At 45.7% G+C, this 24,570-nt stretch overlaps 2 protein-coding genes across 4 annotated transcripts in view; one reads left to right on the plus strand and one right to left on the minus strand.

Annotated features, from left to right (window-relative positions):
• The window catches only part of LOC308364026 (transcription factor E2-alpha-like), a 34,550-nt gene extending 13,092 nt beyond the window's left edge, over positions 1–21,458 (plus strand). Inside the window, exons 4-21 of one of the 3 annotated variants that reach the window (XM_080836966.1) lie at positions 1,936–2,009; positions 3,018–3,087; positions 5,033–5,061; positions 5,213–5,336; positions 5,784–5,830; positions 8,075–8,171; positions 10,755–10,864; positions 12,625–12,745; positions 12,981–13,042; positions 13,344–13,428; positions 13,858–13,922; positions 14,104–14,253; positions 14,611–14,719; positions 15,146–15,281; positions 16,014–16,067; positions 16,519–16,757; positions 18,817–18,894; positions 19,145–21,458. In XM_080836966.1, coding sequence (XP_080693092.1) covers positions 1,936–2,009; positions 3,018–3,087; positions 5,033–5,061; positions 5,213–5,336; positions 5,784–5,830; positions 8,075–8,171; positions 10,755–10,864; positions 12,625–12,745; positions 12,981–13,042; positions 13,344–13,428; positions 13,858–13,922; positions 14,104–14,253; positions 14,611–14,719; positions 15,146–15,281; positions 16,014–16,067; positions 16,519–16,757; positions 18,817–18,887 — 1,643 coding nt within the window. In that variant the 3' untranslated portion in view covers positions 18,888–18,894; positions 19,145–21,458. The remainder of the gene's footprint in view (positions 1–1,935; positions 2,010–3,017; positions 3,088–5,032; positions 5,062–5,212; positions 5,337–5,783; positions 5,831–8,074; positions 8,172–10,754; positions 10,865–12,624; positions 12,746–12,980; positions 13,043–13,343; positions 13,429–13,857; positions 13,923–14,103; positions 14,254–14,610; positions 14,720–15,145; positions 15,282–16,013; positions 16,068–16,518; positions 16,758–18,816; positions 18,895–19,144) is intronic. The other 2 variants (XM_080836967.1, XM_080836968.1) reach the window with 2 other exon arrangements.
• Positions 21,459–22,470: 1,012 nt separating this feature from the next.
• On the minus strand, positions 22,471–24,114 carry zpr1 (ZPR1 zinc finger). The gene has a single exon (XM_080836971.1). It carries the CDS (start codon positions 23,996–23,998, stop codon positions 22,682–22,684), a length of 1,317 nt encoding a protein of 438 aa, XP_080693097.1. The 5' UTR covers positions 23,999–24,114; the 3' UTR covers positions 22,471–22,681.
• Between the last annotated feature and the right edge of the window lie 456 nt (positions 24,115–24,570).

Here is a 24,570-nt window from a genome sequence, read left to right on the forward strand (position 1 = left end):
TCTTTTCTCTCCCTCTGTCTCTCTCGCTCTCAGATTCTGTCTCTGCCCTCTTCTCTCTCTCTCTCTCTTTCTCTTTCTCTCCCTCTGCCCTCTTTTCTCTCTCTCTCTCTCTCTCTCTCTCTCTCTCTCTCCTGCTTCATGATGCTGTCTTCACTATGACCCCCCCTCCCCCCTTTTTTAATTAGACAACAAAACATAAAAGTATGAATATTCATAAGGATGGAACTCATTAATATGCACAATTATGCAAATCAGCACGCAATTAAGCCTCTTCTCTCCACAGATGCTGGGTAGCATAAAACGAGAGAGGGGTGTGTGTGTGTGTGTGTGTGTGTGTGTGTGTGTGTGTGTGTGGAAGACGGAAGCTTCTAGAAATTTCTGCTCCATCAATCTTTAAAATTCTCGCAGTCGCTCTCCTGCGCTAAATTAATTTGTATTGTCAGACATGCCACAGCACCTCGCATACCATATGAGGATGCGCACCGCCTGTCGCCACGGCGACAGGGAAGCGTGCCAAATATGGGTTGGTGCGAGTTTACAGTTGGCATCGAGCGGCAGCGGCAGCAGCGGTTAGCTTCCACACACCACTGAACTGTGACCAGGCGTAGGGCAGGAGGGTTTCCGCCGGGAGTGTCCACTGAGATTCAAACACACACACACACACGATCAGACTGAGGATTTGACCACCAGATAGCCCCCACCCCACTCGTGGAGCTCACCCTAAAAAGTACACAGGGGAACTCCTCCCCCCCCCCCCCCCCACATAAACAAACACACACACACACACACACACGTCAGTTTGTGAAGAAATGAAGGACTATACCCATGTATTTCTATTTGCAGTATAATTTTAAATCAGTCCACCCCAGCACATTCGGGGTGTGCACACACACACACACCCCTTTGCACTCCCCAGAAGAGCACGATCAGGGTGTGGTCTCACACACGCACACATTTGCAGTCCCCAGACCAGCAGGTTCCAGGTCTGGCCTGGTTCTGAAGTGGTTCTGGCTGTGCTCCAGTGTCAGCTGTGTGGTTTGGGCCACCAGTCATGGCATTGGCGGAGTGGCAGAAGATCATTAAAACCCAATCAGATACCTAAACACCTGTGTGAGCTCTCCAACACTAGCATCATAGTGTGTGTTTGTTTCCACTGGCCAAATCATGCTTTTGCATGTACAATATGGATCCTTTCCTTCCTTCAATCAGTCAGTAAGAGAGCTGGGCGTCAGTGGAAACACACACACACACACAGACCCCCTTGTGTAGGTTGTGATCGGTAGTTGCGTATGTGAGTCTGCTGGCTGAGAAGCTGTCATATCAGTTTATAGGGAGTGACGTGCCTCCGATCTCATGGGACGCATAACCTGTCAGAGAATCCTGCACTGGAATTCGCTGGCATGTACACGCACACACATATATATATATATATATATATACACACACACACACACACTCTATCTTTCCTGAACTGCTGTGGAAGTGGCAGCATGTAGCTTTGGCACTCTGTCCTAGTGGAAAACCTGTTGGCAGATCCTCGGACATCAGAGCCACCTCGCATACCAGAGATGACAGGGAGAATAGCTCCTACTGGGCAGCCTGGCAGGGAAAATGGTTCCTACCAGGTAGCAGATCAGGGAGAATGGTTTCTACCAGCCACTCTCGGTGGAGGGAAGGGTTCCCACCAGGTAGCTGATCAGGGAGAATGGTTCCTAATAGACCGTGTGAAAGAGACAATGGTTCCCTCTAGGAGGTTCTCTTCCCTGAGCGCTCCCTAAAAGGCATCATTCAATCTGTAGATCTGTCTTCCTTCAAGGCGGGCCCTGGTACTGGCCCTGGTACTTGCCCTGGCCCTGGCCCCATCTGTAGGCTGGAGCTCAACGGTCCACTTGATGTTCATTTGTTCTTCACATCTTTTCTCTCTCGCTCTCTCAGGTCCGGAGGAGCGGACTGGATCCAGCACCTGGACTGCTGGAGAGCAGGGCAGTACCTCCTTTCATCCAGCTCGGGTAAGGGACAGACCTCAAAACACACACACACACACACACACACACACACACACACACACACACACACACACATAACAACTCAACTAGGCATGGATTAGTCTCTACTGCCCCCCCCAATAGGGCACAACACACACACACACACAAAGCATTGATATTACTTTTTTAAGTATCGTGATGTTCTGACTGTTACCTACTGCAACTTTGGTTTGCTAATTATGTCAGCAGTGCCAAACTGGACCCTAATGTGATTTGAGGTTAAACTTAATTGGCGCCCTTATCATAACTATGCAACCAATGAGTTAGAAGCACATTAGAAACCCACTGACAGTGAAACTGGTCCAGCGTTGATTTTGGTAATGTGAGCGCTGGGGACTGGGCGTGCATGGAGAACAGATAACCCAGATCTAAGAAGCATCCCATAATCTTCTGCATGGTTTTCTGCCCAGTCTGACACCACTTGTTCGTTCAAGTGGGGCTTAAAAGATCGTGTTAGAAGTGAGTGATGAAACCTGGCCTGGGAGACAGAGGTGTGCTCACCTGTTATAGCATGTGCGTGTGCATGTGTGTTTGTGTGTGCGCGTGCATGCGTGTGTGTGCGCACGCGTATGTGTGTGTTTGCGTGCATACGTGGGGGGTTGTTGGCAGATCCTCTTGAGGTAATCTGTCTGGTAAATGAGTCACATGGAGTGAATCGGCATTAAGCCGCTCGTGTGTGTGTGCGTGCGTGTGTGTGTGTGGGTGTGTGCAGGTAGGTCTGGAGATGTAGGTTAGCCGGTCACTCGGTGAAGGTTGGAGGAGACATGGGTTTATGCCAAAGGCTTTTAATGTTTACTCTTTGACTCTCTATCACAAACACACACACACACACACACAGTCACCGGTGTTGTAGCCTGGGTGTTTGGTCAGTTTGTAGTCGTTGTGTATGTGTAGTCTCTGTGTCCATGCTTTATTATGCCTTTCTCACGGTCTCCAAACCCCCCCCCCCCCCCCCCCTCCTCTTCTCCGCAGGTGTACCCTGAAGCAGCCTATGGTGAGCATGAGGGGATCCTCCAGCCATTTGTGACTCCTGGAATTGGAGGTGTGTTTCTCCTCCTCTTCTCACTGCCAGACTCACACTTCTGTGTGTGTGTGTGCTTATGTGGGCTGAACAGGGGAAGCACTATCTCCTGTGTTTTCCATTGTATTGTGTATGGGAACAGTGTATATATCCTACTTGTATCCTGTGTGTGTGTGTGTGTGTGTGTGTGTGTGTGTGTGTATATCCTGTGTTTGTGTGGGTGAATGTTGTTATTGTGTGGTGTATAAGAACAGTGGATGCACCTCGTGTGTGTGTGTGTGGACAGGAGCAGTGCTATCTGCATGTGCTGACACTCCTCTGATCCCCCAGCTTAGTCTTACCCCCACCCCACCACCCCACACTTACAGACACACACACACACACACTCATTCCCAACCCCCCTTCCCACGCGTCCTGATGGGGTGGGGGGGCACGTTGGGGATCTACCCCCAACCCCCCACCGGGATTAACTAGGGGGTCGGGGGCACAGGGGTCGGGTGGGGGGTTGGTGCGAGGGTTGGGGTGGGGGGTGCTTTAATGGGCTCTGGGCCGTAATGGACCAATTTGTTGTTTGTCTGTGTTGGCTAAGGTCGTAAACATGGACACACAAAAACACCCATACAAGATACACACACACACACACACACACACAAACTGAGTGAGAGAAAGGAATGGATGGAGGGCTGGGTTTCTTTTGGTTCGGTGGAGCTCAGCCAAACATAGTCAGTCTAGCTTCGTTTAAAGGAGAATAAATCAAACTGCTGTGTGTGTGGGGGGGGGGGGGATAACATGAATTAGTAAGAGAGAATCTGTGTGTATAGTGATGCACTGTCACGCCTTGTTGGCATTGAGGTCATAAGGCATTAGCATGTTTATGGAAGAGGCAAGATGGTCCCAGTAGCATTTACACACACACACAGCCTAACATATTTACTGCAGTAAATACAGTGGCCTCCTAATGAAACGCCACTGTTCCTTAGCAACCTCAACAATCAATAGCATTGATTTGATTGGAATTGACTGTGGCCATTGATTAGTGTGTGTCCTTCCTTCAGAGGTTACTGCTCAGGTGGGTGTATGGGTGGGTGGGTGGATGGCTGGGTGGGTGAAGAAAGAGCCCTCAGCCGGGTCCTCTGGCCTGAGGAACACTGATCAATGGAAAGTTTTAGAGACGTGACTTAGATATCCGCGATTCAGAGACGGCGGTCAGATTGAAGAGCGGAAGAGCACTAAAGAGTGGAAGAGCACTAGAGAGAGGAAGAGCACTAGAGAGAGGAAGAGCACTGGAGAGAGGAAGAGTACTAGAGAGAGGAAGAGTACTAAAGAGAGGAAGAGCACTAGAGAGAGGAAGAGTACTAGAGAGAGGAAGAGCACTGGAGAGAGGAAGAGTACTAAAGAGAGGAAGAGTACTTAATAGAGGAATAGTACTAGAGAGAGGAAGAGCACTAGAGAGAGGAAGAGCACTGGAGAGAGGAAGAGCACTGGAGAGAGGAAGAGCACTGGAGAGAGGAAGAGCACTGGAGAGAGGAAGAGCACTAGAGAGAGTAGGAGCACTAGAGAGAGGAGCACTAAAGAGAGGAAGAGCACTAGAGAGAGGAAGAGTACTAGAGAGAGGAAGAGCACTAAAGAGAGGAAGAGCAGAGTGCCTACAACACACACATCCATGACCTCACTGATAAATGGATACGTTGGCTGTACTAGAAGAGGCTTTCCAGTAATCAAATGTACCCATGACTGGATTTTTCAAATAACGTGCTGCAGAAGGCTGCTTAACAGTCATCCAGTCCATATCTGACTGAAATCGTTAGATATTGAGAATGATAGAGATGCTTTCTGATGGACTATGGATGTCTATTAAAAATCATAACCTTGTAGTGAAATACAAAATATCTATAAATATCATCTGATGTTTGGAAATCTTGGTTTAGTTAATTTCTAACTATACTATTTTTCATCTCTGTTTCAGGAAAAGAGAGATATCCATTCGGCATGCAGGTAAAGACCAACACACTCACACACACACACACACACACACACACACACACACACACACACACACACACACACACACTCACACATATTCACACAATCACAAAAGCTCTAAAAAGAAAATGAGGTATTAATCTCTACCTTTCTGCCCCCCCAGGCTGCGTTGATGTCCGGGGACATGCCCATGTCCGCTGCAGACACTCACCCCCCTCCTGGACTGAAGTCAGACTCTGCATTCTACCAGGGCTATCCTCGCAGACGACCCGCTGACGAACCCATCGGTAACCACATGCTCACACACGCATGCGCACACGCACACGCACACGCACACGCACACACACACAGGCTCCGTGTGGCATACTGCAGACGAGTGAAGTACCGATGTTGGCCAGATGAATCTTGGCATGCTGAGAACACTGATCAACACCATTTGATCAGCACCACTGACCAATCAGATTTTCCTATGTTATTGATATGATGCCATCAGCATGATTGTAGCTTACTGACTGGAATTTCATTGTGACTTAGACTGATATGAAAGATGTGAATCAGAAGCCAATGGCAGCGGTCATTATTCATTTTCAGCAATCATTATCAAGAAATATCGGTCCTCCGGATGTTGGGACGGCCAATTCATTTCAATGGCACTTTCTGCAACCTTCTGAGGAGCCGTATAATCAGTGATTTGGATCAGTTCCGTGACCATCTTTATTTCTTTTCTTTTGCAGACACGCAGCCCAAGAAGAGGAAGGTGCCTGGACTGCCCTCTTCAGTGGTGAGTTGGTGCTTCTGACTGTCCTCAGAGACCAGTCCTGTTGCCTATTAGAGCTGTAGTGAGAATAAGACAGTCAGAACGGCTGAGTGTGGTGTGTGTGTGTGTGTGTGTGTGTGTGTGTGTGTGTGTGTGAGAGAGAGAGCGCGGGCGGGAGTGAATCGAGATTAAGAGGGGGCATGCCAGCCCCCCCATCTTCATCAACCTAGTTTGTTTCATGAGTCCACTATACATTCACTCACTCACCCCTTTAGACAGAGAGAGACACACACACACACACACACACACATGAAGACATGAATGAGAATTAGATGACAAGGAGGTGCCACACACATTAGAAGTGAATTCATTAAGGTGTCTTTGTCCTGATTATGCCCCTGACAGCCACTCCAATAAAGAGCCTCAGGTGTGGAATACTGACCGGGGGGGGGGGGGGGGTGGGCGTGGAAAGATTTGAGCATTTTCCAAACCTAACGTTGAAACTCTAGAACGTTAGCATGGAATTCTAGAAGGAAAAGGGGGAAAACTCCCTCTCCAGGCCACAGCATTGTGAAAAGAAATCACTCCTCAAAGGGTTAAAGAGAAGAAAACAGGCAGCCATTTTGTCTTCCCTCTCTTTTCTTTCTTCCTCTCCTACTGGTCTTTCTCTTCCCTGTGTCGCTCCTAACCAGATGTGGCTGAAAGAGGATGTCAGACATCCTGCAGTCATTAAGGTTAAATATATAAATAAAATAAAACTCAAATGCCTGGTGCTAAAGTTTGTCATGAGCTCCCTGCCGTAAAACGAACCCCTCACCCCCAAACACACATACATACACACACACACATACACACACACACATACACACACACACACACACACACACACACACACACACACACATAAATATCATCATCAGCACACATACTCACACACACACTCCCTTCCCCTCCCCTCCTTCAGGGCTGATAGTGGCTTGTGACACCGCTCGCTGTGTTTCTCGTCTTTTCTCATCCTGTCTTCTCTCTCTCTCTCTCTCTCTGTCTCTCCATCCGTTACCTCTCCACTGTCTCACACTCCATCCAACTTGCTGTCACTCTTTCTCTTCTCTTCTCTTGCTCTTTTCTCTTTCCTCTGCACTTATTCTACCTCTCTTTACACCCCCTCTTTCTATCCTTCTCTCCCTTACTGTTTCTACCACTCACCCACCCTCTCTCTTTCTTTCTCTCCCTCCCTCCCTCCCTCCCTCCCTCCCTCCATCTCTCTCTCTCTCTCACTCACTCCCCCCTCCCCCATCCCTCTCACCCAGCTGCCTGTGGAGTTGGCGGGGTTCCAAGAAGGGGCAGATGGCTCTGTAATTAGGAGTGTATTTCTCTCCCTCTCTCTGTCCATCTCTCCATGTTTCTTTCTCTCGTTCTCTTCCCTCCTCTCTACTTCTCTCTCTCTCGTATCGCATGACTTCTCTTTCTCTCTCATTTTCTGTCTTTACCTCTTGTTTCTCTCTCGTTCTTTCCCTTTCTCTCTTGTCTTTCTCTCTCTCCCTCCCCCTGCACTCTCTCTTTCTCACTTCCTGTCTCCTTTCCTATCTTTCTCTCTGTCTGTTTTTAGCTGCACCTCCTCTTGGTCTCCTCTTCTGCTATCTGTGTTCACCTTCTTTATGTTTCTTTTCATAATATATATCTCTTCCCCCCCCCCTTATGCTGAAATCTTAACACAAAAATCGTAAATGAGAGGTGGAGGAAGAGTGAGATGAACCAGTTGGAAGTGTGTGTTTGTCTAGCTATGCCCTGTGTGTGTTTGTGTGTTTGTGTGTGTGTGTGTGTGTGTGTGTGTGTGTGTGTGTGAAAGTTTCAGCCCTATAGGCATAGCTATGTCCTAACACTGTTTCCTACCAAGCTGGTATACGATTCCTGTTTTTCACATGTAACTGATAATACATGATACACGAACACACGCTGATTTGGGCAGGCCGTCACCTTACTGAGTGAATCTAGGTGCACTTTTCATGTCTAACATACCATGTACTTTACATCACACACACACACACACACACACACACACACACACACACCACACCTTGATTCTGAATGTTTGAATGAGTCTGTGGTGCCTGTAGCCATGGGTGGATATTAACTGCTGGGGTTGCTCAAGGCCCAATCGATCTAAACGTGTGTGTGAGTGTTGATGCTGAAAGCTTCTGATTGGAGCTACATAACCTTTGACCTGAAACGGGCGAGCTGATGCTTATCGCTTTGTTTGTGCTGCAGGTGTACCCCGCCTCAGGAGAGGAGTACAGTTCTGATGGAGCAGGCTACCCTCCCTCCAAACCAGGCCATGTCTACCCATCACAGTACTACCTGAACGGTAAGGCATGCACACACACACACACACACACATACACACATACACACATACACAGAAGGTTTTTTTCAACCTTCTTTTTCACTGAACCACTGTCTTAGAGTAATGTCCATTAGCAGGAAATGAGCTTGCAGCTTTCAGTCTGGCAGTGCTAGTCAACAAGGTTTTAGCCCCAAACTCAGAGAGTGGACCCACGTCCTGATCGACTGTCCAGTCATGTTGCTTCATGTTCGTAGAAAAGGGACAAACCAGGTCGAAGCAAGAGCATGTTGGATGCAGTGTTGAGTGTTTACTGTGAGAGGACCAAATCCCCCCTCACTCTTTTCCCTTTTTTTGTCTCTGTCCTCTCAATCTCTCATAGCTGTTGTCATATGCAATCCGTTAAGAGGTGCCCTTTCACACATAGCACATGATTGGACATTATCTGTCTCATGACACGTTCTCACCTACTGGAAGTAGGCTACTCTGTTTGGTTTACCGTACAATGACACCGGAGTGAGAGAGACCATTGTCGCTGGTTGCAAGCTTGTGGTTACTCGGTTGAAAAACTAAAACAAGAAAGCTAGACATTATTTACCTCGGGGAAAGCTGGTTTGTAAGCTTACTACAATGACTGACTACCAGGTTAGGGTGACCAGACGTCCCGGTTTTCCCCGGTTTTGAGTTGCGTGTCCCGCGTCCCGACAAAAACCTGTCGGGACGCTAAAATGTCCTGGTTTACACCAACCACCATGAAATTGTCCCAGTTGTCAGCGATTATATAGGCCCTAGCCAATGTGGTCTTATTATAGCCTGATCATTAACTAAACCCATGCAGGAATACTAATACAGCGTCCAGCGTATGATTTGAACAATGTGTGTGTCAGTAAATGGTAGTGGTCTGCGTCTGCATAACCTGTGCAACCAGCGTTACAATGTATTTGTTTCTGCCTAGTAACGTCTCTTCAACGACAGCCAGGATTATAGCCATGGAGTTTAGCTCAAAGTAAATGATGCAAGGAGTGAAATAACTATCGACATCTCTATTCTTTGCATTAATATATATCTCTAGTATTTCGAAACAATAATATCAATCCCTACCTATAGAATGTTGTTGTTTATAATCAGTTAATGCTAGTGAATACTAATGTGACATGATTATAGTGAATGCAATGGGTGCCTTCCATTTCAGCCCAATATACAATATTTATCATTTGATAATTAAGATTTATTTCAAATGGGCACGCCAAGAAAATTGCCGCGCGCAAGCCCCCAATATCTTTGATACCTAGAAATGCTCCGGTTGTTGGCAAAATATGTTCTTGGCACATGTTCAGGATAAAAATAGGTGCAAGTTTGCAATTATGAATCTTTTTCTTTGGTAGCCCAATACAAACAACTTACTCCCTAGCTACCAGGCTAACTATCATGAACAACTATATTTCTCTTCTGAATTTGTGAGGAACTGTAGCTGTCCAGTTAAGCTAGGAAGCTAGTGATGGCTAGGTAGCTAGCTGATTTTGGCCAGGTATCTAGCTAGGCATTTGTGATAAGTCGCGAGCTAGGTGGTTGTGCCTGGTAGCTAGCTAGTTGGTTGTGCTAGGTAGCTAGCTAGGTGGTTGTGCTAGGTAGCTAGCTATGTGTTTTTTCTAGGTAGCTAGATAGGTGGTTGTGCTAGGTAGCTAGCTAGGTGGTTGTGCTAGGTAGCTAGCTAGGTGGTTGGGCTTTGTATTGAAGTTCAAGCAAACGAAAAACAGTGACTGCAGGTCTGTATCATTTGTTTTGGACAATGACTTGCTCTATTCACACGTGGGCTCAATTGGACATTACACAGACTTAGCACCAGGGAGCTGGCAGGGTAAAGTCAGTTTAATGTCTGGTCCAAATGATTGGGCCATTTGCGTTTTAAGATACATCTCCTCCAGGTGATGCCCATATACGTTCAGGGTTGCAGTGTGTGTCTGCGAGAGTGGAAAGCTGTTTCACGGTTCCCTGACAGTCAGGTTGACTTTAAGGCCGTGGCCTACTGGTTAGGGTTTCAGGCCGGAAACCGTAGGGTGACCGGTTCCATCCCCGACCAGTAGGAAAAATGTGGGCGGGGGAAGTGGTAGACCACTGCTCTCCCATGCCCACATCCATTGCTGAAGTGCCCTTGAGGAAGGCACCTAACCCCGATCACTGCTCCCCGGGCGCCGCCAATGGCAGCTCACTGCTCCGGGTTAGTGTGTAACCTCACTTCACTGTGTGTGTCACTTCCCTGGATGGGTTAAATGCAGAGGTGAATTTCAGAGTGTGTGTGTCTACACCACCTCTGCCATAGAGAGGACTTTCACTTCACTTCAAAGCAGTCCCACAGTTGACATCAGGTCTGCTCTCCACAGGGCTCAATACCTGCTGTGTGTGTGTTCGTGTGAGAGATTTAGTGAGGCAGATAGATTTAATGTATGGATCAGTTTAAGCTCGGTGCGTGTGAGAACGAATGTGTTTGTGTTATACCATGAATTTGTCACTTTATGTTTGCGCGTGCATGTTGTAATGGAGAGAGAGGGATTGTGTGTGAGTTGGTTGGTACTGACCCCCTTTGTGCGTGTGTGTGTGTTTTGGCAGAGGGTATGGTGGACTCATGGGGTCAGCCCGGGTACCCTGGCATCCTTCAGAACTCCCCCCACATCGCACAGCAAGCCCCCTTCAATGCCGCCAACCCACAGGACAGACTGGTAAGCACCGTGTTGTGTGTGTGTGTGTGTGTGTGTGTGTGTGAGAGAGAGATCAAGAGTGAGTAAGTGTGTATGATTTTTGAAAAACAGCCCTCCACCATGTTTGTACATGTTAGTGTGCCAAAGTGTGCTCAGCTCCGTGTGTGTGTGTGTTTGGTTACCTCAGTCTCTTTAAAATATATATTTTTTTGCATGTCTGTCCTGTCCTTAAAGTGTGTGTGTGTGTGTGTGTGTGTGTGCGTGCGTGTGTCTGTGCATATATGTACATTATGTGAGTGTGTGTGTGTGTGTGTGCGTGCGTGTGTTTATTTGTGTGAGTGTATGTATGTGAGTGTGTGGCTTTAGACTGTATAACTGAAGTAATTATGGCTGTCTGTGACCTACTCTAAAACCTCAACCCTTGACCTCTCAGTCTAAAGCCAGCCACTGACCTCTCTTTCTTTCCCTCTCTATCTCTATCTATCTCTCTCTCCACACAACAGCTCTAATCCCTCCCCACTCCATTGCTAACCCTAATCCTATTGCTATCTGCATGCACAACATTTGTGTGTCTTCATGTGTGTGTGAGATGCCTGTGTATGTGCGTACTGGGAATGTTTATTTGTATTTTTTTTTGTGTTTGGGTACGTGCTAAGTGTGTGTGTGTGTATGCTGATTTGGTGCTGATTTGTACTGTTCTCTGTGTGTATATACAGCCGCGGAAAAAATTAAGAGACCACTTCAAAATTATCAGTTTCTCTGGTTTTACTATTTATTGGTATGTGTTAAAGTAAAATGTACATTTTAGTTTTATTCTATAACCTACTGGCAACATTCCTACCAAATTTCAAATAAAAATATTGTCATTTAGATCATTTATTTGCAGAAAAATGACAATTGGTCAAAATAGCAAAAAAGATGCAGTGTCTTCAGAAATCGAATAATGCAAAGAAAACAAGCTCATATTCATTTTTAAACTACACAATACTAATGCTTTAACTTAGGAAGAGTTCAGAAATCAATATTTGGTGGAATAACCTTGATTTAAAATCACAACTTTCATGTGTCTTGGCATGCTCTCCACCAGTCTTTCACATTGCCGTTGGGTGACTTTATGCTACTCCTGGCGCAAGAATTCAAGCAGCTCGGCTTCTTTTCATGGCTTGTGACCATCCATCTTCCTCTTGATCACATTTCAGAGTTTTTTTTATGGGATTCAGGTCTCGAAATTGGGCTGGCCATGACAGGGTCCTGATCTGGTGATACTCCATCCACACCTTTACTGGCATGGAGCATTGCCCTGCTGGAAAAAACACTTCTCAGAGTTGGGGAACATTGTCAGAGCAAAAGGAAGCAAGTTTTTCTTCCGGGAAAACGTATTGTGTAGTTTAAAAATGAATATGAGCTTGTTTTCTTTGCATTATTCGAGATCTGAAGACACTGCATCTTTTTTGCTATTTTGACCAATTGTCATTTTTCTGCAAATAAATGATCTAAGTGACAATATTTTTATTTGAAATTTGGTAGGAATGTTGGCAGTAGGTTATAGAATAAAACAAAAATGTACATTTTACTTTAACACATACCAATAAATAGTAAAACCAGAGAAACTGATAATTTTGAAGTGGTCTCTTAATTTTTTCCGCGGCTGTATGTTGATGCAGGCATGATGTTGGTTTGTATTTCTGGTTGGTGTGTGTGTGTGTGTGTGTATACACATGGCACTGAGGTGTAGATTTATTTATTTATCATATTTATTTATTGTACATTTGCTCTCTCAGCAGAAGAGGCAGCCTCTACCCATCTCCCCTCAGAACTACCCACTGCAGGGCGGGGACATGAATGGCTACCACTCTGGCCCCTCACCCTATGGGGTGACCAATGGAGCAGATGGCATTATGGGTAATGTAGTTTTTATTGCACTACATCGTCTACCCTCATGTTTGTAGTTGTATTCAGAGGTTGTATTTAAGGATAGAGCTTTATCTCTTAGAACAGAAGAAAGAGAAAATAAATCTATCATTAAATACCTTTTGTGTCTTTTGTATTTCTCTTCCTCTCCTGTTCTCTCTCTCTTCATCTCTCTCTCTGTCCCTCTCTTTTTGTTTTTGTATCTTTCTTTCTTTCTTTTTCTTAGCTAACAACAGAGGTTCTGCTCCAGGGAGCTCAGGTGATGAGATTGGGAAGGCGCTGGCATCGGTGAGTTTGGCTCACTTGTGTGTGTGTGTGTGTGTGTGTGTGTGTGTGTGTGTGTGTGGCTAATGCGTTCAGACATCTATTCCAGCAGGTCTCTAAATAGCATTATAGGTCAGCTCTGTCTGCTCCAGCTCTGTATATACTCTTAGATTGACACACATCCACAGCGTGTGTGACTTGTTGATGGGCCAAGTGTGTTTGTGTATGAGTGTGTGAGAGACATTTTATTAATGGCCAAAAAAGATTTGGGCTAATCTCTTCCTCCTCTCCTCTTCTCTCCTGCTCTCCTCTTCTCTGCGTACAGATTTATCCATCAGAGACCAACGGCGGCGGCGCCAGTTTCCCCTCAACCCCATCCACCCCAGTGGGCTCTCCTCAAGCCATCTCAGGTGTGTGTGTGTGTGTGTGTGTGTGTGTGTGTGTGTGTGTGTGTGTGTGTGTGTGTGTGAGTGTGTGTCCATCCGGTTGTGTGTGGGCGCGCGTTTGCATGTGTGTGAGATTGAGGTCACAGTGTTAACTCACACCATCACCACACAAGCTTTTAAGTCTCTCTGTGATCTCAGTCAGATGCTGGTGTTGGCTGCTGTAGTTCTGCAGCGCCATCTACTGTCCAAAAGTGATCATGACCTTCCGTACTTTAATGAGTGGGGGAAAAAATACAAGGATACTGCATCAATTTGCTCCTTCCAATGTGTAATTCTTGTATGTCTGTCTTTGTTTCTGTCTCTGTCTCGCTCTCTCTGTCTCTCAATCTCTCTCACGCTCTCCTTCATGCTCTCTCTCATGCTCTCCCTCACGCTCTCTCTTTCACTGTGCAGCCTCTCAGTGGTCGAGGTCCTCGGCCCAGGCGGCTCCATCTCCCAGCTTTGAGGGCAACCTGCAGGTAAGAGCCTATGTTGGATGTCTTCATGCATTATGTGTGGTAATGGAACGGTTTGAATATTGATTTAATAAACGCCTGTTTTAACCCCCCTACTCCGTTTCTCTCTCCCTCTCCTTCCCTCTCCTTCTCTCCCTCTCCTTCCCTCTCTCTCCCTCTCCCTCCCTCTCTCCCCCTCCATTAGAATAAAGTGGGGGATAGTCTGGAGGAGGCACTGAATGTGTTGCGTGGTCATGCTGTGGGGACTCCAGGCGACCTGGCCAGCCTCCTGAACGCCGGCGGCTCCTCCACATCCAGCCTCCTCACTCAGGCGTTCAACCTGGCTGGACGCATGGTGAGGATCGTGTGTGTGTGTGTGTGTGTGTGTGTGTGTGTGTGTGTGTGTGTGTGTGTGTGTGTGTGTGTGTACATGAGTGCGAGCGAGAGCAAATTTGATCTGTACGCGTGGAGTCATTTGTGAGTTGCATGTTGTCCTTGGCCAATCGGAAGAGCGAAAGAATCTGTGAAGTTTATGAACATGCTGCATGCTCCCCTTTTCCCCTTGTTCTCTACAATGCGGCAGCTTAATTGCATTTTAAATCCTAAATCTATTTTGCATGAATCTATTCACAACATATGATTTAGTGGTGGTGCCTTTAATTTTCCTAAGTGATTGCTCTTCATAGTAACATGCCCCTTCCCCGTTACCCAGATGCCCAGTCACCATGATGACGGACCAGGTCTGACCCAAAGTGGCACCCACCTGCATGGCCACCACAACTCTGGGGGCCCCCCTGGCTCCCAGAGCGAGGGCTTTAATGGTGAGTCTCTCGCAAACGCAAACATTCACGCACAAACATACGAACATGCAAACATTCACGCACACACATACGCACACATGCAAACATATGCACACACGGACAAACGTTCTCACACACACACACACAGACACAGACACACACACACGCACAAACATACGAACATGCAAACATTCACGCACACACATACGCACACATGCAAACATATGCACACACGGACAAACGTTCTCACACACACACACACAGACGCAGACACACACACACGCACAAACATTCACATACACACATGTACAAACCTTCAGACATTCACACATACATATTCCCCATCATAATGTTTCTACATCCAAACACATTGTAAACTGATTTTAGTACTAGTTATATACACACACACACACACACACACACGTCCTGATAGTGTTTGTGTTTCAGGCGGTATGATGCGCTCTAGCCACTCGTCCAGCAGTCTGGACATCAAGAACGAGGACAAGGAGGATGATGAGAACTCCTCCCTCAATGACAAGTCTGATGACGAGAGGAGAGATGGCAAACTGGCACGCAGATCCAGGTAAACACATATATGCACACACACACACACACACACACACACAGTAAATGGACACGTGCTCTCTCTCTCTCACACACACACAATCTCTCTCACACTCACACATGCAGTCACACACTCACATCATTTCTAGACCCAATTCACTCACTCTAAAAAAAAAAAAAAAAAAGAAGTTTGTGAAGTTTGCAGATGAAGGAAAGGACAAAAAATCCCTCAGAAAAAACATCTACTCATTCTGTCTCTCTGTCTTTCTCTCTCTCTCTGTCCCTCTGTCTCTCTCTCTCTTGCTCACTCCAATAACTCAACACATCCAAACCATACCTCATAATGTAAAGACACACACACACACACACACACACACACACACACACACACACACACACAGACACACACAGTGAAGCCCCAGGCCCTTCATGCGTTGCACTTATGAAGAGCAGGGATGAATTTGTACATGCAGCTTATAAGTGTGGCATGTGTGTGAGATTGTATATTAGAACCAGGGTGTGTGTGTAAATTGAAAAGCAGGGTTTGTGTGTGCGTGTGTGTGTGTGTAGTTGAAAAGCAGGGATTGTGTTTGTATGTGTGTGTGTCTAGTAAAAAAGCAGGGTTTTTGTTTGTGTGCGCGTGGTTAAAAAGCGGCTGTTGTTTGTGTGTGTGTGTGTGTGTGTGTGTGTGTGTGTGTGTGTTTATAGCACGCTTGTTGTCATACTGCTCTGTTTTTCACACTTGTTTCAGAACTCAAGCCTTCCCTCTACTCAGCAACTCCACCCAGTCAGACTCAGGAGCCGAGTAAGTTTACACACACACACACACACACACACACACACACACACACACAGGTACATGCTGCCTCATACATAGCAGACAACACGCTGCCTCATATATATTTAAGCTCAAACATAGAGTGTATGTAGTGTGCAGTGTTTTAGACCTACAGAGTGTAGCACATCTCTGTACACACACAATGCATTTACAAGATCAGCCCATTCAAGTCAGTGCAATATTATGGTTTGACTTTGTGTAAAGTGTGTGTGATGCTGCAAGTGCAGCCGCACTCTATGAAAGTCTTTGGGAGTCTCTCACCCTTACAGATGACATTCACACGTGTGTGTATGTGTGGTGCTTCTCTAATTTGAGCCTCTGTGCTATGTTTGTGTGTGTGTGTGTGTGTGTGTGTGTGTGTGTGTGTGTGTGTGTGTGTGTGTGTGTGTGTGTGTGTGTGACTTCCTTCTGTAAAAAGTAACGAGGAGGATGACGAGGACCTCCCTCCGGAGGTGAAGGTGGAGCGCGAGAAGGAGCGCCGACAGGCCAACAACCAGCGGGAGCGTCTGCGCGTGCGCGACATCAACGAGGCCTTCAAGGAGCTGGGCCGCATGTGTCAGATGCAGATGCGCCCCGGCAACGACAAGCCCCAGACCAAGCTCCTTGTCCTGCAGCAGGCCGTGCAGGTTATCGTCAACCTGGAGCAGCAGGTCCGAGGTCAGTCCAAGACGCCGAAGGAAAGAGACACAATGTGAAGCATATTAGTTCTTATAAATGTGTCGGGAAGCATAAGAAGACGGACGCGTGTCGGCTCTAAGCCATCTTCAGTGTCTGTCACCCAGTCCAAGGCGCTAATGCAAGGGGCAGTAGTAGCAGCAGCAGCAGGTCAGATCAGAGCCACGCTCAGCTGCTTGTAAGGGAAAAAGGTTCAGTGCCAGTAGGTCAAAGATAAGGGGTGGGGTGGTGTGGCTCTCTCTCTCTTCACTTGTCTTGACCTGTTATGAGTGTCCTTTATCTTGGCCCCTCAAGATACTCTATTTGTCTTCTTCGTCCTGGTCCTCATCCTCTTCTTCTTGTCCATGTCTAGCTCTCAGTTCATCCATTGATCAGTTCATCCAAGGCCGAATCTCGATTCTTCCCCTTGCCCCTTTTGCTTTGTCTTTGTCTTGTCTTAACCCTAGCACTTGCAAGTGTAAGGGCCAAGGGCTGAAAACTTTCCCCTATGAAATGAGACGCCACTCGGTTTCGGGTACGTCATGCGTGACTGTATGACCTATGAAACTAGCGATTTAAAAAAAGTCTAATGAAGAACATGGTTGCAAATATATATGTATACAACTGTGTAGAGCACGAAACAAGACTGTCGTCATTTTTTAATTAATTATAAGCCAAAAATACTTACATGTAGTGTATGTAGCATCTAGCTGGCAAGTTACCATATAAGCCAATGGAGTGGTGGTATACGCGCTAATTGTATCCTAAAACTACCGTTTGAAAGCTTCAGTTAAGACCTACAATACTATGCATCGTTCGTGTAGTACATTTCAGATCAAACGGAGTCATTATAAACATATAAAAAGTTGTGTAGATAGCTTTATTCATGTAAAATATTCCTCGCTTCAAGCAGCCATGTTTTTTGGAAAATTCCCGAACTGGTTTCGCTATGTGCTCTGGGATAGCCCTGGGAGGTAAGTGAGCTCTCAAGTGAGCTCTCAAATAATCTTAAAAATAAGGGGTACATAGCACTCAATCTTATCCCTTAATCTTGATCAAATTGGGTATTGAGACACCACTAGCTCTCACATGAACGCGCAATTTCAAGGGTAAGGGGGAAGATAAGGGGTAAGGGGAAGTATTGAGATTGGGCCCAACTCTTCAATCTGAAAGAAGCCATTAAGCTTCTTAAATGTTGTCTCTGATAGTTCTGTGTCTTATATACTTTTGTCTTATGGACATGACCCACATTGTAGTCACCTATGAACTAACCTTCCCAAAATGGCCTCCCCTAACTTCAACACTTACCACAGTCCTGTTAAAATATGCTCCTCCAAATTCAACCGTAATCCTCTTAAGATGTGCTCCCAGTTATCCTTAGTCAGCCCATTTTCACTGTATAGCTCTCTGTCTATCTCTCTATCTATCTATCTCTCTCTCTCTCTCTCTCTATCCCTCTCTCTCTCTCTATCTCTCTCTCTTTCTGTCTATCTCTCTATCTATCCCTTTCTCTCTCTCTCTATCTATCCCGCTCTCTCTCTCTATCTCGCTCGCTCTCTCTATCTATCTCTCTATCTATCCCGCTCTCTCTCTCTATCTATCTATCTATCTATCGTCCAACCCTAGCCTGCCCAGTCTTGCTTGCTTTTACTCCCAGTGTTTACCAGTAAGCCAGTGAACAGATTCATGACACACTGTCTCTGGGGATGAAGTGATGTCTGTTTGTGGGTCGCTAAGATCTGCAGTCCATTTTGCTGCTTTTTTTTCTGCGCTGTTTGGCCCAGGCTCAGTGCAGCCCATACTCTTCCCTCAAACCCTGCTGCCTAGCAACACACACACTTGCTCTTTTCTCTCCTTCGCTAGATGTTTGTTTATCTCTTCTTTCTTGCGGATTCTCTCTGTCCATCCCTCTCTGTCTCTCTGCCCCCTTGTCACCAGTTTGTATGTCTTTTCCACTGACCTGTATGAAGTGCTCTGACATTCTCTCTCTCTCTCTCTCTCTCTCTCTCTCTCTCTCTCTCTCTCTCTCTCTCTCTCTCTCTCTCTCTCTCTCTGTGTGCAGAGAGGAACTTGAACCCCAAGGCAGCCTGCCTGAAGCGTCGAGAGGAGGAGAACCCTGGCAACCACATGTGATTCTCAGGTGTGTGTGTTTATGTGATTCTCAGGTGTGTGTGTGTGTGTGTGTGAGAGAGAGATTCTCAGGTGTGTGTGTTTTATGTCTCGTACCTTTTATTGGTTTGGAGCTGTAGTTGAATTTGTTTTACTAGCACTCTAATATGAAAGCTAGCCATGCTAGTTGCCTGAGATGTCGTCACCTGGTGTCTGTTCTGGCCCTGTCTGCACTTCTCTCATCTCCTCTCTCCTCTCTTCTCTTCTCTTTCTGTCTTCAGGTTGTCTTCCGGAGAGAGAACAGCTGTGGCCTTAATGACAGCAATCATCTCAGCCAGCAGACATGCATATACACTGCCCCAGTGTGTGTTAGTGTGTGTACACACACACACACACACACACACACTCTCTCTCTCTCTCTCTCTCTCTCTCTCTCTCTCTCTCTCTCTCTCTCTCTCTCTCTCTCTCTCTCTCTCTCTCTCTCTCGTGCGCGCACACACACACACACAACACACATACACTCACACACTTTTGTTCAAAACTGACATGTTGACCATACCCCTGACTAGATTTACACTGACCATTGAGAGCACCTGCAAGTGCTCATACTGGCACACACAGTATAAACACACACACACACACACATATCATGGCCAAGTGGGATATCGGTGACCGTTGTCCACTGCAGACAATGACTCTATCTGAGAGAGACTATATGGACTATATGGATCAGTTTTTATCTGATATTTTTTTATGAAATCTAAAACAAAAATGTTGCTTACTTAACAGGAGCAAAAAGACAAACAAGAAACTAACAGAGAAAAGGACATTTTGATCTTTCTTCACTCTTTGAAATGGAACAAATAGCTGACGGAAGACAGGATAGACGTGTCCTCTAGAGAAGGGGAGGATCAGAGCACCTCTATCAAAACAACAACACAGGAGTGGGGACTGTGTGTGTGTGTGTGTGCGCGCGCGCGCATGTTCGTGTGTGTGATGGTGCCAGGAGTTTAACTGTGTAGGAAAGTGTGTTATGGCATCTATACATCCACAGAGACAGAAAGATAGACTGGCACACATCACGCGCACACACACACACACACACACACACACACAAAAACACACCTTCCCCCTCTCTTCTCTACCCTCTGGAGGTAGTCATTATGATGTGTGTAAAACAGAAGTGAGGAGGTCTTTGGACTGCTTTTGGATACGGTCCCATGAAGAGACCCCACCCCCACAGAAGTATCTAGAACCTGACACCCCAAGAGCAGTGCTTCCCCAGACCAGCTTGACTACCCGTCATCTAACCAGACGAAACATGTTACATGGACTGGCTTTATACTTTTAGCCAAATAAGAGAGATCCATGGTTTAGGTCAAGAAGAACACGTGGCCGTAAAAAACGGGTGGTAGGGTGCTGACACATGCACTTGATGTGCATGTGTGGCAGAAATGGCTATCGCCCACGGCAACGCTTTTTTCCTGTCGCTGTCACTATGGTGATGCACACCCTCCCCTTATTGTCTAGGGCAAGACATTAATTTTTAAGTTACGACAATAAGACTTAATGAAAGTAGTTTTACTCCTTGTAAGCATGTGTGCTTAGATGGCATTGTACATGGAGGGCGATGCAAGGATGATATTTGTGTGGGGACAAGACCAGGAAGGATAATTCCCCCCCCCCTGCAGTCTGTGCAAGCCAGCTTAGAGAAAAGTAGAATATCTTTTCTTTGTGTTCATTTCTTTTTCATTTCTTTCGAACAATTTGCAAAAGGGTTTTTATTGAGTGGACCCAATATGTTTTAAGTGAATTACACTTTGTACTTTGTAATTTTTTCCCTTTTTTATACAGAATTTCTTTTTTTTCCATGTTTGTGAGTTAACTTTTTGATTGTGTTTTGTATGAACTACATTTGTTTAAAATGTACTATGTTGTAACGGCTCATAAGGATGCCAGAACAAAAAAAATGTGTTTCTCTTTGCTCTTGCTGTCGCCCATGATCACCCTGAAGGGAAAGAACCTCATGACAAATCTGGAGTTTGGGAGAAAAAAGCCAGACCTTTTCCACAGAGTAGACGTAGCACTGTGGAATGTAGAGATATCAACTTCCATGTCCCCTGCGCCAAAAGCAAAAGAAAAAGTGAATTGTTGGCACATTGCCGTAATAACCTAAATAAATGCCCCTATTATTGGAAGGCCACCCAAGCACCTGTCTGAGCTGTGTCTGTGATGGAGATAGAGATGAATCTGTAAAGGACAAGGAGTATTCTGAGTTTATCCTGCAAACTAGAGGCAGTACTCTGGCCACAGCTGGTGGAATGGCTCTCTTTGAAGGGGGTGGTGATGATGGTTGGGAATCAGACCCCCTGAAAGGAGCTTAATGACTGGAAAGGGATGTGGCCCTGATCTAGAGTTGATTCACCAGATCCGCCTCAAATATCAGAGGTGGATCTGCTCCAGTGTTGGGGTGAAGGGTGGCCTTTTCCTTGCTCTTCTGACTTCAGTTTTGTAGGGGAATTGAAGAGTGAAAATGTACCAGTGCCTCAATATTCTCTCAGTTCAGTTAAGTTGGGCTTTTCTTGCTTTTTTGGGGGGTGGGTTGGGGGGGTGGGATGGGGATAGATTAAATGAAATGTTACACTGTTGTTGATGATGATGCAGAACATTTCATAGCTTCAGTGAAACGGAGCCATCAAGAGAGACACAGATTTCTAATCACTTCTCCCATTGAACAATGAATGGCATTGCACCAGAACTTCAATTGGTTTAAAGAAATGTTAAAAGCACAAAATGAAAACAACAGTTTTTCTGTCAGAACAGTCCAGTGATTGTGTTACTTGCAGGGTGCTTTAGGTCCTAGTGTTACCGCCGTTTCCCACTCATACATTTCAGATTTTAGATATAAATCAGTCACCATCTGCACAGTCCTGCCAGATTAACCTATATGTCAGCGTTATCCTTTAGGTGCTTTCATGAGTACCAGGTGTAAGGCTATTAGACTACAATCTCATTAGAGGCTGTGTTGGTGATTTTACCTTCCCAGACAAGCTTTTTCCTCAGCCACGTCATGACAGCCCCCTAGTGGCGGTTTAGAATACTGGATAACATAACAACAACAAAGGGTTCAAAATTGATGCCTAACATACTACACCTACGTCCACCTCCAGATTCTGACAAATCAGTGTTTAACTTCGGCTAATGTTTGTTAGCACCTCAGCGCATCATGCTGCTCTGTTCCTAAAGCTAACAAATATTTTCGCACCTCACAGATTTCATGTCAGGCCATCCCACTGTGCCCAAACATAACTTGTATCTTACCTGGGCAGACATGATGTCAAGCCATATCAGTACCCTTCAGACACACTGCAAGTTAAATCTGCTGTCTCTCTTATGCATTGGGGACAGAATACTATATCTGTGTCCTCAAAGTGCCTCCAGATCGACTTTTTAAAAAAAATGTAGTTATTGAGAACATTCATGTATATAACGTAGCAATAAAAGTGCCATTTTTAATAACAGAAATATACATTTTTCAATGTCTGTCTTTTGGAACTTGTATACCTGAATAAAGAGAAGACAATGTAATAAAGTGTTTAAAGTAGACTTCATTTTAATGTCTCATTTATTACTTATTTGCAAGTGTCTTAAAAATAATCTTGAGGCTTTTTGCATTCTTACAGAAACAAAATGACAGCTGAGAAGTCCCATTACATTTGGGTAAAGAAGATTACACAACTAATGAATAAAAAGAAACAAATGCCTATAGGCCTATGAGAGCCTTTTGCTCTGAATTCCTTTGGCCATGCAACGTTATCTTACGCCTCGTAGCCTTCTGTTTTCATATCGTTAAGGCCCAAGTCTTCATCTTGCTCAAAGCTTCGTGTGTACTTCTCAGTCTTCATCTCAGGGTCGGCGTCTGGGGCAAACACGTTCTGGATGTAACTGTTGCCGGCCGGGTCGTCGAGAACCAGCTGGGCACGCAACTCTCCAGCCATGATTTGGTCAATCTTGTCGGTGAAGGACGTTATCTTCCCGCTGCGGTCAGACACGGTACTATCCCCACAGGTGAATGGGTTCTTCAGGACGAGGTCCTTGATGTCTGTGAGCAGACCCTCCACAGTGGTGAACTTCCCAGCCAGTGCTCCCATTCCCAGCTCAAACTCCAGCTCAGGGACGAGAATGCTGCAGGTCTCAGACTTCAGAAGATCCCTTGCCATGTCTGTGGCGTTGGTCAGGTGAAGTGTTATTCTGGTCCCTTGCTCCTCGGTGGCGCCGCCTGATTTGACTTCGTTCGTCCGATTTCCGCAACTGTCGCAGTTGGTGGCCATGATGACAACCTCCTTGAAATGCGGGATCTGGACGAGTTTCATGTTGGTATTAGCTGGGGCGTTGCACTCGGGGCAGTTGGTGTTAAAAACCAGGACCTCGTTTCTCAGGCTCTCCAAGTCGTTGCCAGGTTTTTCCTGCTCTAAGGTGTCACTTTCTTGTATTCCCAGCAATGCGTTTTGTTTTTCGGTTCTCTTGTAGCGAGTAACAGTAAGATCTGGGTCATTTTGCGGTGCACACGGGTTCTCTACGAAGCTGTTTCCAGAGGGATCGTCAATGACCAGCGTGAACTCGCATTCGACGTCCTTGAGCTTTTTTAACTTTGCAATAAACTCGTCAATTTTGACAGCAACGTCTTGGTCAGCCACCCTTCGCACAGCTTGGTCTTGCTCAAGTCCAGCCACTGCCCTGTCAATGACCCCCTCAATTGTTGAAAGACTGCCCTTTTGGGTGAAAGCAGGAATTTCAAAATCCAACTCGGGTATTCGTGTGGTCGCACTTTCTGCCCTCACCACTTCACGGTTAATATCCATTTTTGATTTCATCTTCAAAGTGTATTGAATGCCCTGTTCCTGGATGCGACCGGCCGACTGAATCTCGGTGTTTGACCAGTTACAGTGAGGACAAGTAAACGAACTGATGATAACTTCTTTGAAGAAAGGGATTTTGGTCAGAAGAAGCCGTGTTGATCCATCTTCGTGGCAGTTCATGCAAAGGCTCTCGATTATGTGGATGTCATCTTCCTCGGCACTTATATCCTTAAAAACAGGACCCCCACGCACGTCTCCTTCGCCGATAACAGACATTGTGGTAAAACTGGACTGTTATTTTACAAGACTGACACAGATTATTACAGAGTCTCCTTTGCTATTTTCCCCCACCAAATGTGCGAGAAGTTTCCTGCGTGCTCCTCACATGGACGTCGTCGTCACAGCTTTTAAACGTCATATATCAACGCCGGAACATGTCTAAATTACGCAACAACTTGCTGCAGGAAGTACTTGAAAAGTGCTACAATACTCCCTGAGTGAAGACCAAAATAAAAGACTGCTTCAAACAAAGACATATTGTGTATTGTGCTTCAAACCCAGGATATTATATATTATATATTATATATTATATTGACATCACGTTTGAGTGCATACAGGGATGCAAGCAACACTGTTTAGAAATCTTCAATTTCAAATTGTAATATTGTATGGCTACTATACAAAATAAACTACACCTATTTTATAAAAAACATATGATTTATTTGGGCTCTATAAACAGCAACAAAAATATCATCACGTTCTAGTCAGATTACTTAAGGATCCAAAGATACTTCCATGTTGGTTATTCGATGAATAACTATCACTTGCTGTGTTTACGTTTAATATTT

Source organism: Sprattus sprattus (genome assembly GCF_963457725.1).
Source record: "Sprattus sprattus genome assembly, chromosome: 4".
NCBI lineage: Eukaryota > Metazoa > Chordata > Actinopteri > Clupeiformes > Clupeidae > Sprattus > Sprattus sprattus.

Bases quoted from the DNA above. Each gene is read 5' to 3' on its own strand.
- zpr1 (XM_080836971.1), bottom strand. From the start codon at position 23,998: ATGTCTGTTATCGGCGAAGGAGACGTGCGTGGGGGTCCTGTTTTTAAG.